At 43.3% G+C, this 13870-nt stretch overlaps 1 protein-coding gene across 6 annotated transcripts in view; it reads left to right on the plus strand.

Moving 5' to 3' along the window:
* Nucleotides 1-5934: 5934 nt before the first annotated feature.
* The window catches only part of tmpoa (thymopoietin a), a 42359-nt gene continuing 34423 nt past the window's right edge, over nt 5935-13870 (plus strand). Inside the window, exon 1 of one of the 6 annotated variants that reach the window (XM_061913174.1) lies at nt 5935-6183. In XM_061913174.1, coding sequence (XP_061769158.1) covers nt 6178-6183 — 6 coding nt within the window. In that variant the 5' untranslated portion in view covers nt 5935-6177. Of the gene's footprint in view, nt 6184-7472; nt 8000-13870 lie in introns of those variants that run through there. The other 5 variants (XM_061913176.1, XM_061913171.1, XM_061913172.1 and 2 more) reach the window with 5 other exon arrangements.

Here is a 13870-nt window from a genome sequence, read left to right on the forward strand (position 1 = left end):
TATGCTCCAGCACCCCCTGCAGCCCTGAAAGGGACAAGCGGTAGAAAATTGACGGTTACATTAGGGGCAGCACAGTGGAAGAGGGGTTAGTGCATCTGCCTCACAATACGAAGGTCCTTAGTAGTCCTGAGTTCAATCCCAGGCTCGGGATCTTACTGTGTGGATTTTGCATGTTCTCCCCGTGACTACGTGGGTTCCCTCTGGGTACTCCGGCTTCCTCCAAAGACCTGCACCTGGGGATAAGTTGATTGGCAACACTAAATTGGTTCCAGTGTGTGAATGTGAGTGTGAGATAGACAGACAACATTCGCCACCTCATCGCATTGGCCCTGCGATGAGGTGGCGACTTGTCCAGGGTGTCAACCGCCTACCGCCAGAATGCAGCTGAGATAGGCTCCAGCGACCCCAAAAGGGACAAGCAGTAGGAAATGGATGGTTACATAAGAGTTCACATCCCACAAGTAGTACTTTGTAAATAACCGTTTTGCTTTGTTACACAATGTTTTTTCATACATGGTTTTACTTTCTATGTTGACTTTATATTTTAGAACGTATTTTATTACAGACTCGCATAAAGTCAGCTTGTATAGGCTCCATTTTACCGTCAACTTTAAACAGACGTTTCAGGACAAATAAATGACATATAGTTTTAACTCTTAAAGGCTTGTTTTTTTTTCTTTCTATTAAATCACATTACCATAGTCACACAAATAACTAACTGACCGTGTTGACTATGTATCCTTGTTGCATTTTCTCGTACTTAATATGAACGCACTGAAGCCCTATAGTAAAAAGTAACGGCAGTGCGCGAAATAAGATCCACGCAGTGGTCGCCATTTTGTCTTTGAAGCAGAAAGGGGTGTATTAGCTTGAATAGGCAAATCAATTGATTAACGTGGACCCCAATTCAAACAAGTTGAAAAACTTATCCGGGTGTTTCAATTTAATGGAATATGTACTGAACTGTGTAATCTACTAATAAAAGTGTCAATCAATTGATTGATTGATACTTTTATTAGTAGATTGCACTTAATTAATTTAATTAATCAATGAGGAGCGCCGTCTAGCGGTGGAAAGTAGTGAACAGAAGAATAACTAGTACACTGACACAATTCGTGACATCAATATTCATGACAAATTTGTGCTTTGTTTTAAAGATGTGATTTTTGGGTTTACACTGTATGAACAAAAATTTGAAAAGGAATTCTACTTTTGCAACCTCATTATGCTATTGGCTAAGTTTTATATTCATAAATGTAAGTTTCTCAATACCCGTCCTATCTTTTGTGCCTTTAAAGGCCTACTGAAATGAGATTTTCTTATTTAAACGGGGATAGCAGGTCCATTCTATGTGTCATACTTGATAATTTCGCGATACTGCCATATTTTTGCTGAAAGGATTTAGTAGAGAACATCCACGATAAAGTTTGCAACTTTCGGTGCTAAGAGAAAAGCCCTGCCTCTACCGGAAGTCGCAGACGATGACGTCACATGTTGATGGCTCCTCATATATTCACATTGATTTTAATGGGAGCCTCCAACAAAAACGACAATTTCCCCATTAATTTGAGCGAGGATGAAAGATTTGTGTTTGAGGAAATTGATAGCGAAGGACTAGAAAAAAAACAAATAACGTGATTGCATTGGGACGGATTCCGATGTTTTTAAGACACATTTACTAGGTTCATTCTGGGAAATCCCTTATCTTTCTATTGTGTTGCTAGTGTTTTAGTGAGTTAAATAGTACCTGATAGTCGGAAGGGTGTCTCCACGGGTGTCTTGACGCGCAGTGTCTCCGGGGAGTCAATGGCAGCTATGGACGGCAAAAGCTCAGCTTTTCTCCGGTAAGAACTGACTTTTTAACCACGAATTTCTCACAGAAACCTGCTGGTTGACATTTGGTAGGGATCCATGTTGGCTTGACCGCGCTCTGATCCATTGGAAAGTTTCACCTCCAGGAATTTTAAACAAGGAATCACCGTGTTTTTGTGTGGCTAAAGGCTAAAGCTTCCCAACTCCATCTTTCTACTGTGACTTCTCCAATATTAATTGAACAAATTGCAAACGATTCAGCAACACAGATCTCCAAAATACTGTATAATTATGCCGTTAAAGCAGACGACTTTTAGCTGTGTGTGTGTGCAGCGCTTATACTTCCTAAAAACCCGTGAAGTCTTGCGTACACGTCATCATTACACGACGTTTCGAAAACGAAACTCCCGGGAAATTTAAAATTGTGATTTAGTAAACTAAAAAGGCCGTACTTGTTACGTTTGCGCGGCATCGTGGATGCGCGGGGAGTGTCGCCTCTCGATGCGCAGGATCACAGCAGGCAGGAATGAAGGTATGAACAGCCTTTTAATATGAAGTTACAAAAGAACACTGGTACAAAAGAGCAAATCAAAGGCGTGTCTGAGCACAGAAAACTAAATGCTAATATACACAGAAGACAGAGTTCGAAGTCCATAAAGCGCGAGCCAAGCGCGCGGAGGCAAGCTACATTTAGCAAGCAGAAAAATAATCAGAGACCACTCACGTAACGGTTGCAGGTGCAAACAAACTGGCGAGAGCGAACTAGGTAGCAGAGGGGCTTAAATACAGAAAACATAATTACAAACCGGTGTGTGAATGAGCCATGCAGGAGGAGCAAATAAGTTGTCATGGTGATGAATGTAAATAAGGAAGTGCGCTAACAAACGGGATCGGTAGAGTCCAAAACATGATCAAAACATAGTAGGACAATACAAAAAAAGACAAACATGCTAGAGATGTGTGATCCGGAAGCCGGATCACAACATTACCCCCCCCTTAAGGGGCAGATCCCAGATGCCCCCAAAAAAACTGCAATAAAGAGAACCCCCTCCCAAAACCAGAAAGTTCACAAACGAAGGGAGGGCGGAGGGAGTCCACGGTGGAGGGTCGCCAGATCGCATGTCCCCGAATCCACCGAGGACACATCATGTGGCGGCGGCGGGTGGAACGCTGCTGCCGAAAAAGTTTTGGCGGGCGACCTCGAAAAGGCCACATTAGTGGCCGCCTCGCTGGATGAGGTGCCCGGCGAGGCGGACGACCCGGGCACGGCCACATTCGTGGCCGACATGGAGGAGGGAGTATCTGGCGAGGAGGATGACCTCGCAGAGGCCACGCCCGTGGTCGACGTGGTGGACGACGCCTCAGCACCGAAATCCCAGCAGGCTTGGAAGCAGCAGACGAGGGTGTGGGGACTGCAGCCGAAGAAGGCGTCGGAGGCGGCCTGGGAGCCGCAGGAGTCGTCGGAGGCGGCCTGGGAGCCGCAGGAGTCGTCGGAGGCGGCCTGGGAGCCGCAGGAGTCGTCGGAGGCGGCCTGGGAGCCGCAGGAGTCGTCGGAGGCGCTGGTGTGGGCTCCAGCCCCGTCGTCGGCGCTGGTGGGGGCTCCAGCCCCGTCGTCGGCGCTGGTGTGGGCTCCAGCCCCGTCGTCGGCGCTGGTGTGGGCTCCAGCCCCGTCGTCGGCGCTGGTGTGGGCTCCAGCCCCGTCGTCGGCGCTGGTGTGGGCTCCAGCCCCGTCGTCGGCGGTGCATGGCGGCGCGGAGCTGGCACCGGTGCTTGGCGGCACGGAGCTGGCACCGGTACCTGTCGTGGTGCTGGTACCGGAGTGGGCTCCAGCCTTGGAGTTTGTGCTGGCGTGAGAACCAGTTTAGAGTCTGAAACTGGCGTGAGAACAAGGCTAGAAACATTTTCTGGTGTGAAAACCAGGCGAGAGTCTAATTCTGGCGTGAAAACCAGGTCAGAGTCTAATTCTGGCGTGAAAACCAGGTCAGAGTCTAATTCTGGCGTGAAAACCAGGTCAGAGTCTAATTCTGGCGTGAAAACCAGGTCAGAGTCTAATTCTGGCGTGAAAACCAGGTCAGAGTCTAATTCTGGCGTGAAAACCAGGTCAGAGTCTAATTCTGGCGTGAAAACCAGGTCAGAGTCTAATTCTGGCGTGAAAACCAGGTCAGAGTCTAATTCTGGCGTGAAAACCAGGTCAGAGTCTAATTCTGGCGTGAAAACCAGGTCAGAGTCTAATTCTGGCGTGAAAACCAGGTCAGAGTCTAATTCTGGCGTGAAAACCAGGTCAGAGTCTAATTCTGGCGTGAAAACCAGGTCAGAGTCTAATTCTGGCGTGAAAACCAGGTCAGAGTCTAATTCTGGCGTGAAAACCAGGTCAGAGTCTAATTCTGGCGTGAAAACCAGGTCAGAGTCTAATTCTGGCGTGAAAACCAGGTCAGAGTCTAATTCTGGCGTGAAAACCAGGTCAGAGTCTAATTCTGGCGTGAAAACCAGGTCAGAGTCATGTGCTGGTGTGAGAACCAGACTGGGAGCAGGTGTCGGCTTCAGCCGAGGAGCAGGTGTCGGCTTCAGCCGAGGAGCAGGTGTCGGCTTCAGCCGAGGAGCAGGTGTCGGCTTCAGCCGAGGAGCAGGTGTCGGCTTCAGCCGAGGAGCAGGTGTCGGCTTCAGCCGAGGAGCAGGAGTCGGCTTCAGCCGAGGAGCAGGAGTCGGCTTCAGCCGAGGAGCAGGAGTCGGCTTCAGCCGAGGAGCAGGAGTCGGCTTCAGCCGAGGAGCAGGAGTCGGCTTCAGCCGAGGAGCAGGAGTCGGCTTCAGCCGAGGAGCAGGAGTCGGCTTCAGCCGAGGAGCAGGCACAGGGGTCTGCCGAGGAGAACTAGGGGACTGGCTGTGAGCAGGACTAGGACTATGATGAGTGATAAGACAACCACTAGGACTCGGGCAAGGACTTGAGAGAGGACCAGGACTTACAATCACACTAGTGCTTTGAGAAGGGCTTGGGCAACGACCAGGACTTACAGTCATACCAGGGCTTGGGCAAGAACTAGGACAAACGGTCAAACTAGGGCTTGGGCAAGGACTGGGACTAACAATCAAACTGGTGCTCGGGCAAGGACTAGGACAAAGACTAGGACTTACAGTAACACTGGGGCTCGGACAAGAACTTGGGTAAGGACTAGGGTTCGGACTAAGACCACGAGGGGAATCAGTACTAATATTACAAAGGCAAGAAACAAGACTCGGGACCGGACTCGAAACAGGACTCGGACTACGGATCAGTCTACGAGTGGAACTAGGACTACGACGACTACGAGAAAGACTAGGACTACAACTAGAATCAGAACGGAAACTCGGACCAGGACTTGGACTACGACTCAGTCTACAAGTCGGTCTACGAGTAGGACTAGAGCATGGGCTACGAAGAAGGCTGGGACTCGAACTCTGAGAGAGACTGTGACTAAAACTAGAACTAGGGCACGGACGGAACACAGGTGGAGGAGGTCTAAGAGGGCGTGACTTGACCGGGGAGAACACCGGTGGAGGAGGTCTAGGAGGCCGTAGTGGCTTAACAGGTTTAACAGGGGTGAACACCGGTGGTGGAGGTCTAGGAGGCTTAGTAGTAATACTGGCCCTCCCCTCAAGACCCGGATTCCAGACGGGGCCCAGTTGGACAGAGGCTGACCGTAAGGGCGGGCGGTGGGAGGTTTGGAGGAGGGCAGGCTCCTCCCCTCTAAAATGTTCAAAATCCTCACTAAATGAGGTGGAAAAAGGCACGGATTCAGGCGGAGAACGAGACTTGAGAGGGGGGGAAGCGGGTATGGGGGGTGAAGACTGACTAGAGTCATAGTAGTGGCGGAAAATGTCCTGGTAATAATTAATTATATTATTAAAGTCATTGTTGGGGGTGTGACTGGGCTTGGATGTGCTACAATTATCCTTGAAAATTTTCTTATATAAAATTAGGTCCTTGGGTGGAATGGGAGAAAGTTCATCTTCAAAAAACTCCTCGTCACTAAGGTCAAAAAAATGTGCAGAGGAATCCACTAAGGTGTTAACGGTGACGTCATAGGGGGGCGTGAACGGAGTGACGTCACTGTGAGTGACAGGGAAGGCGGAAGATGGTGGGATGCTAATGGGAATAGCAACATGGTGACTGGGAACGGGAGAAGTGAACAAAGTACCAACCCGTAGAGAAGAGTCCTGGGTTGGAGCGGAGGAGTACTTGGTCGGGTATGCTGCTTGTCGGGAACGGTGTCCTGGAGGATCCAGCGCGAGGTGACGCGTTTCTGCTCGCCAGTTTCTGTTACGTTTGCGCGGCATCGTGGATGCGCGGGGAGTGTCGCCTCTCGATGCGCAGGATCACAGCAGGCAGGAATGAAGGTATGAACAGCCTTTTAATATGAAGTTACAAAAGAACACTGGTACAAAAGAGCAAATCAAAGGCGTGTCTGAGCACAGAAAACTAAATGCTAATATACACAGAAGACAGAGTTCGAAGTCCATAAAGCGCGAGCCAAGCGCGCGGAGGCAAGCTACATTTAGCAAGCAGAAAAATAATCAGAGACCACTCACGTAACGGTTGCAGGTGCAAACAAACTGGCGAGAGCGAACTAGGTAGCAGAGGGGCTTAAATACAGAAAACATAATTACAAACCGGTGTGTGAATGAGCCATGCAGGAGGAGCAAATAAGTTGTCATGGTGATGAATGTAAATAAGGAAGTGCGCTAACAAACGGGATCGGTAGAGTCCAAAACATGATCAAAACATAGTAGGACAATACAAAAAAAGACAAACATGCTAGAGATGTGTGATCCGGAAGCCGGATCACAACAGTACTGGCATGTGTTGCAATGTTAATATTTTATCATTGATATATAAACTATCAGACTGCATGGTGGGTAGTAGTGGGTTTCAGTAGGCCTTTAAAAAAGACTTTAAACTTTACATTAAACGCTCTCTACCTCTAACAACAAAAAAGCTGTGAAAACGATGATGCTGTGTTCCAAATTTATTTTATTTAATTAATCTGAATGAGCCTATGGCTTTGCATTTTGTTTAATATATATATATTTGTTTGTATTCTATTTTTGTAATTTGGAATTTACAACCCCCTGGCGTTGTTTTGTACTGTTTTCATAATGTTGGATAACATTTTTTATTGTTGTTTGACTTACTGTTTGTAATTGTTGAAATTCAATAAATACATAAATAATAAATGGGTTGTACTTGTATAGCGCTTTTTTACCTTCAAGGTACTCAAAGCGCTTTGACTACTTCCACATTTACCCATTTACACACACCTTCACACACTGATGGAGGGAGCTGCCATGCAAGGCGCTAACCAGCGCCCATCAGGACGGATGAAGTGTCTTGCTCAAGGACACAACGGACGTGACGAGGTTGATACTAGGTGGGGATTGAACCAGGGACCCTCGGGTTGCGCACGGCCACTCTCCCACTGCGCCACGCCGTCCCTTTATAAAATAAACATTTAAAAAAAAATACAATTCGTGACATCAGGAAGTAAGTATGCAAAGTACTTATTGAAGTGTGCTAAAATATTTTGAGCATGTAGGGGTGTTCCCGTCACATTGAAGACAATGAATCAACTTTTAGACCAACGACAGAACGCTTTTAAAGCACAAGTGTCCAATAGACGCCGATCCTTGACAGGAAGTCCCGCCCTGTTTGAGTCCCGCCCGCTAGCAGAACCAGCTTTCGTCTCGCCTAGAGTCCCAACTTCACTCTGCTCCTACTAACATGTCTTTACACCACACAGCGACAGATACTTCCCGTTTGTGTCGGTCTACTTAGCTACACAATAAGTACCCTGCTTTGCGGATTAACTCCAATAAGAGGCGCTGGTTAGCCATTTTGTTATTGTTCGAGTTGGCGTTCGATAGCTCCATTCATCCACGCCCGCCCCCCTTGTGCTCGCAGCTCTGTCCCGCCGTCATGCAGTTCGTAGACGACCCGTCGGTGCTCACTAAGGATAAGCTGAAGAGTGAGTTGCTAGCTCACAACGTGGAGCTGCCGAGCGGCAACCAAGCTAAGGACGTATACGTGCAGCTTTACCTCAAAAACTTGACCGCCCAGAACAAAAAGCATGTGGCGGCCATAACTTCTGACGCGTTCTCTAGCGACGAGGAGCTGCCGCCGCCTGTTGTGTCCAACAGAAGTCGGTCTTCCGGCAAAGTGAGTCCCGCCTCTTACTTCTTCATTGATTGTGTGTATGTAATTCATTAATTACACTAACGGTAGGGGTGTATCGATCCAAATATTGATATTTCGATATGAGCGTCGTGTCGATAGCTGGCCTGTACAAGCAAGCGCAGTGGTTCTCAAATGGGGGTACGCGTACCCCTGGGGGTACTTGAAGGTATGCCAAGGGGTACGTGATTTTTTTTTTTTAAATATTCTAAAAATAGCAACAATTCAAAAGTCCTCTATAAATATATTTATTCAGTAATACTTCAACAAAATATGAATGTATGTTCATAAACTGTGAAAAGAAATTCAACAATGCAATATTCAGTGTTGACAGCTAGATTTTTTGTGGACATGTTCCATAAATATTGATGTTAAATATTTATTTTTTTATGAAGAAATGTTTAGAATTAAGTTCATGAATCCAGATGGAGCTCTATTACAATCCCCAAAGAGGGCACTTTAAGTTGATGATTACTTCTATGTGTAGAAATCTCTATTTATAATTGAATCACTTGTTTATTTTTCACCAAGTTTTTAGTTATTTTTATATATTTTTTTCCAAATAGTTAAAAAAAAGACCACTACAAATGAGCAATATTTTGCACTGTTATACAATTTAATAAATCAGAAACTGCTGACATAGTGCTGTATTTTACTTCTTTATCTCTTTTTTTTAACCAAAAATGCTTTGCTCTGATTAGGGGGTATTTGAATTAAAAAAATGTTCACAGGGGGTACATCACTGAAAAACGGTTGAGAACCACTGAGCTAGCGTAATGATATCAACATTTTTACTGCTCTTTCGTTGTTTAATTTCACAAACATCTGTTTTTGTATTCAAATCAAATTAATTATATGCGCAACATGTGTAGTGGGGTCATAAAGAAAATACCTGCAGGCTGTACTTCGGTCATCACTGCATCCTTCCGATTTCACTTCCTTCAAGCATGTGCTTTCTCTTTGGTTAATTGAAAAGCTGAACGTTTACCCGTTTATAATTGGACAAAGCGACAAAGTATTTTAGCATTTTTACAAGATAGAACACTCCAACAACACAACCTAATGCAAAATCACCCAAGCTTGCTAAAAAAGGAGGCATATTGCTCTTTAAAGTTTAAAAACGTGACCGGGAAGTGTGTTTTTCTTGGGTAAATTGTCAACATTCCAGTATGATAATACCCCTGCCGTTCATGAGTGCAAGCAGGGGCTAGACAGATTTGCTTGCGTGACTTCTAAAGCCAGCTTGGGTGGACTTGCACTGAGTGTTTTTTGTCCAAAGATCACATCTGGGCGTCCGCTTTCTGACTGATTTATTAGAAACAGATTTAAATAATATATTTTGTGTTCTCAAGTCACCAGGGCCTCAAAAGTAATGACTTGATGCTGTCTGTAAAATGCCCAGTCAAATTTAGAGTCACTGACTAGTAAGAAGCCTCAAAAATGCTTTGTTTTGGTGTGACATCATAGGTCAACCGGAAAAGCAATACATTAATCTGCGCTAAAAGGAAATAAGCGTCCCGCCAGTGTACGCGAAGCACACAACATATGACCAATAGTCGCATTAAGTGTGCATTGACACTGGGATTTGACATGTATATGTGAAAGTCAGACTGATTTAATGCATGGAAACATAGTAAACATATTTGCACAGTTACTTACCATGAATTGATTAACGTGGACCCCGACTTAAACAAGTTGAAAAACTTATTCGGGTGTTACCATTTAGTGGTCAATTCTACGGAATATGTACTGAACTGTGCAATCTACAATAAAAGTATCAATCAAAAGTTAGGGGAAAGTGTTTGGTCTTGCTAAGGAAAAAAAAAAATCAATCAAAACGCAGAGTAGAACAATCGATAATTTTAACAGCAGAAACTTAGCACAAATGAAGCTATTTTGGATTTAAATTGGATTAAGTTGGGGCACCAGTGAAGTCATTTTCAGTAACTGAAATTTTTAATGTCACAATCATTCAGCACAGCACAATCAATTTATTTTGGTTTAATTTGTAGAATGTAAGGGGTGGGTGAACTTTTATTGACCTATAAAAAAACTGTCAAAATGAAAACAGCACAAACAACCATTTGAACTGCATAACCCTCTCACAAACAGTTGAGACCATCTAAACAGAGTTTTGCGACTTTTAAATGTCTCAAGGTCGGATTAATATGTGAACTTGGTCAAAAGAATGAAGTTATAATTAATCAAGCGTTATGAGAGCACTGAAACACGCTAAAATCAAATTCCTTTCTACACTTTAAACCAAATCAAGGAAGTGCAATGCATAATCACAATATACTGGACATACATTAAAAAGAATCGGGCCTTATTGCTGATGAAGACTCAATTCTGCCAGAAAATGGGTGCTCTGTTGCAGACTTCCATGTGTATTTCTATGGTGATCAACCTTTTCTCTTTGGCATTATTGAACTTGGACAGATTCTGGGAAAATAATAGTAACACACCCCTAAAAAAACACTTTCAGTTTATTGTATAGATGCTCCATTAGTGCACCTTTTTATATACATTTTTCTGGTTTGTTTATTTTATACAAAAGGTCATATTGCAGTCAAAAGTATGTGTAAAATATAATAATTTCCATGTTGATTCATTCAGGATGCATTATGTGTAGTGACATAATTTGGTCACAGGTGTCACTAATGCAGATTTCTCTTCAGGAAAGTGAAGAAGAAGAAGAAGCTCTGAAAAGTCAAGACTAGACACATTGATTTTGAGAACACACTGGCTGAGTGTGTACAGTATATTGTGTAGTACAAAATAAAAGACAAAAAAAGAAGACAATGTCTCGTTAGGCCCTTAATCTTAAAGGTTACAGCTAATTTCCCACTCACCCACATGTTTGAGAAATTGTGGTTGGTTTCCAGATAGTAACCACACAATGTACTGAGTTGTATTCATATGCACACCTGGGGAAATCCTCACATTTGCACCTTTTCTCTAAGGCATATACATAGTACTTCCTCTTATGTATATGTTTGTCTAGTTACTAATTTTCCTTGACTTAAACAGGTGTGATGGCAGATATGCTGTGTCTTGTTCATGGGCCAATCTTTTCAAAACTCAACGAAGGGCAATGAGTCATGTGATGACAGAGAAATTGCATGTGGACGGTGCATGTTGTGGCCTTTTTAGACGGTTTTGAAAAACATCCATGTGTATACAGGTGGTACACTACATACCTTTTTTAATTAATATTCACACTACATTTCTCTTTCCTGAAATGTAGGTCATATGTTGTTTGGAATGTCTCTGAACTTGAAGCAAACTGTTTATGTAGCCAGTTGGCCAGCTTTGCGGTGCACAGCAGCTCTTTGTGAGATTTGTGGTGGGAGTTTTCACTGTGTTAAACACTGAGAAAGAGTGCTTGGTCTTGGGTTAGCTTCATAACTTTAAGTCTTTGCCAATTAAGATAATGTACAATAATATGCCAACACTACAGGATAGGACCTCGATGACTTAAAGCACTTTAAGGACATTTCTGTAAGTGTGTGGCTGAGTGTGGTCTTATTTGAGTTAGTAAAGTTAATGTAAGCTGATTCTTCAACGTGCAACGTAGCATCTAAGGACTTATAGTGACCCTGAAGTCATAAAATTGATTGATTGATTGATTTTGAATAACTTTCTGGAAGAATTTGAAGGAGTCATACAAAACACTTTAGAGATTGTGTTGGGGTCATGTAAATGACAATGTTTTGTAGAGGCAGGAATCCTTGGGCACCACAGATTTGATTATAAGTACGATTCAGGGGCTACTAATTACTTTTTAATTGTTTTTTTATGTATCTGTAATTAATATATTGTATGTAGCCCGCCTTCCGCCCGAATGCAGCTGAGATAGGCTCCAGCACAACATGTGACCCTGAAAGAGACAAGTGGTAAAAAATGGATGGATATATGACTCATATATAGTATATGTTTTGTGTTTATTATATTGAACTATTGATTTGTATGAAAAGCTCCTCCTTTGGGTGCTGGCGTATGCTGAGAATTAATTCCATATTTATATCATCTATTTGTTTTTAATTTATTCATGTTTATTATTTCCTTTCTGTTCTTGCACAGAAAACATCCATGTAAGGAAATGGTGGGGCTTTACCATGTGTACTTGAAGGAATGGCCGGTGTGCATAATTGTCTAGTCGAGTATTATCCATCATGCGTAGCCTGTCATAGTCTGTCATGTTCTAAGTGATAGAAGGCTGCAGGTATGCGAGTAAAAATTCCTCACATTTTTGACACAGCTACCTGAAGGCAGAGTATGAGCCGGTAATGCGTAAAACCACCTTGTTAAGTTGTAGTTGTCCTGTTTGAATACTATTTGATTTTGAATGTGTAAGTAAACACTTGCTGTGAATTTAAAGGCCTACTGAAATGAGATTTTCTTATTCAAACGGGGATAGCAGGTCCATTTTATGTGTCATACTTGATCATTTCGCGATATTGCCATATTTTTGCTGAAAGGATTTAGTAGAGATCATCGACGATAAAGTTTGCAACTTTTTGTCGCTAATAAAAAAGCCTTGCCTGTACCGGAAGTAGCAGACTATGTGCGCGTGACGTCACCGGTGTGAGGGCTCCTTACATCCACATTGTTTAAAATGTGAGCCACCAGCAGCAAGAGCTACTCGGACCGAGAAAGCGACAATTTCCCCATTAATTTGAGCGAGGATGAAAGATTTGTGGATAAAAAAAGTTAGAGTGAAGCACAAAAAAAAAAATCGACGGCTCCAGGCGGCGGCAGTGGGACCGTGTCAGATGTAATTAGACACATTTACTAGGATAATACTCTAAGATCCCTTATCTGCTTATTGTTTTAATAGTGTTTTAGTGAGATTGTAAAGTCATACCTGAAAGTCGGATGGCTGCGGTGAACACCAGTGTCTCTCAGAGAAGCCAATGCAGGAGCCAAGATCACAGCTGCCTTTTTGAGCTGCAGGAGGAAGTCGCATAATCCGCTGAAGTCTCCGGTAAGAGCCGACTTAATATCACAAATTTCCCATCCAAAAACTTGCTGGTTGACTTAGAGAAACATGTTTGCTTGACCGCTCTGTGTTAAAGCTTCACAACAAACAAAGAAACACAGGCTGTGTTTCGGTGCTAAAGGCAGCTGCAATCCACCGCGCTCCACCAACAGCATTCTTTTTTGACGTCTCCATTGTTAATTGAACAAATTGCAAAAGATTCAGCAACACAGATGTCCAAAATACTGTGTAATTGCGCGATGAAAAGAGACGACCTTTAGCCGTAAGTGGTGCTGGGCTAATATGTACCCTCCAACCAATAACGTCCCAAACACACGTCATACGCGTCATCATTCCACGACGTTTTCAACAGGAAACTCCGCGGGAAATTTTAAATTGTAATTTGGTAAACTAAACCGGCCGTATTGGCATGTGTTGCAATGTTAATGATTTCATCATTGATATATAAACTATCAGACTGCATGGTCGGTAGTGGTGGGTTTCAGTAGGCCTTTAAGAGGATCTTCAGTTTACAGTATTGTTTACACTGTACAATTGCATACTTTGAGTGTGAATTTGAAAGTAAAATATATTTTGGTGCACATTACATTCAAGAATGTTATTATACACAAAAAATATTCTATTTAGTAATATTTTGACGCTATTACATTTACATTTTTAAACCAATTCGTAACATTTTTATATTAACATGTTCAGCTCACTCAGGACACATAATGTCTATTGTCTAACACTCATTTGGGAAAAATGCCCACATTTTTCCATAATTGGGTATTTATCTCAAAATTCCCATTGAAAACAAATTAACTTTTTTTGTAATTTCTACATTTCTAACCGATTCAAATCATTCCAATATG

This window comes from Nerophis ophidion, linkage group LG10 (assembly GCF_033978795.1).
Source record: "Nerophis ophidion isolate RoL-2023_Sa linkage group LG10, RoL_Noph_v1.0, whole genome shotgun sequence".
Classification (NCBI taxonomy): Eukaryota; Metazoa; Chordata; class Actinopteri; order Syngnathiformes; family Syngnathidae; genus Nerophis; species Nerophis ophidion.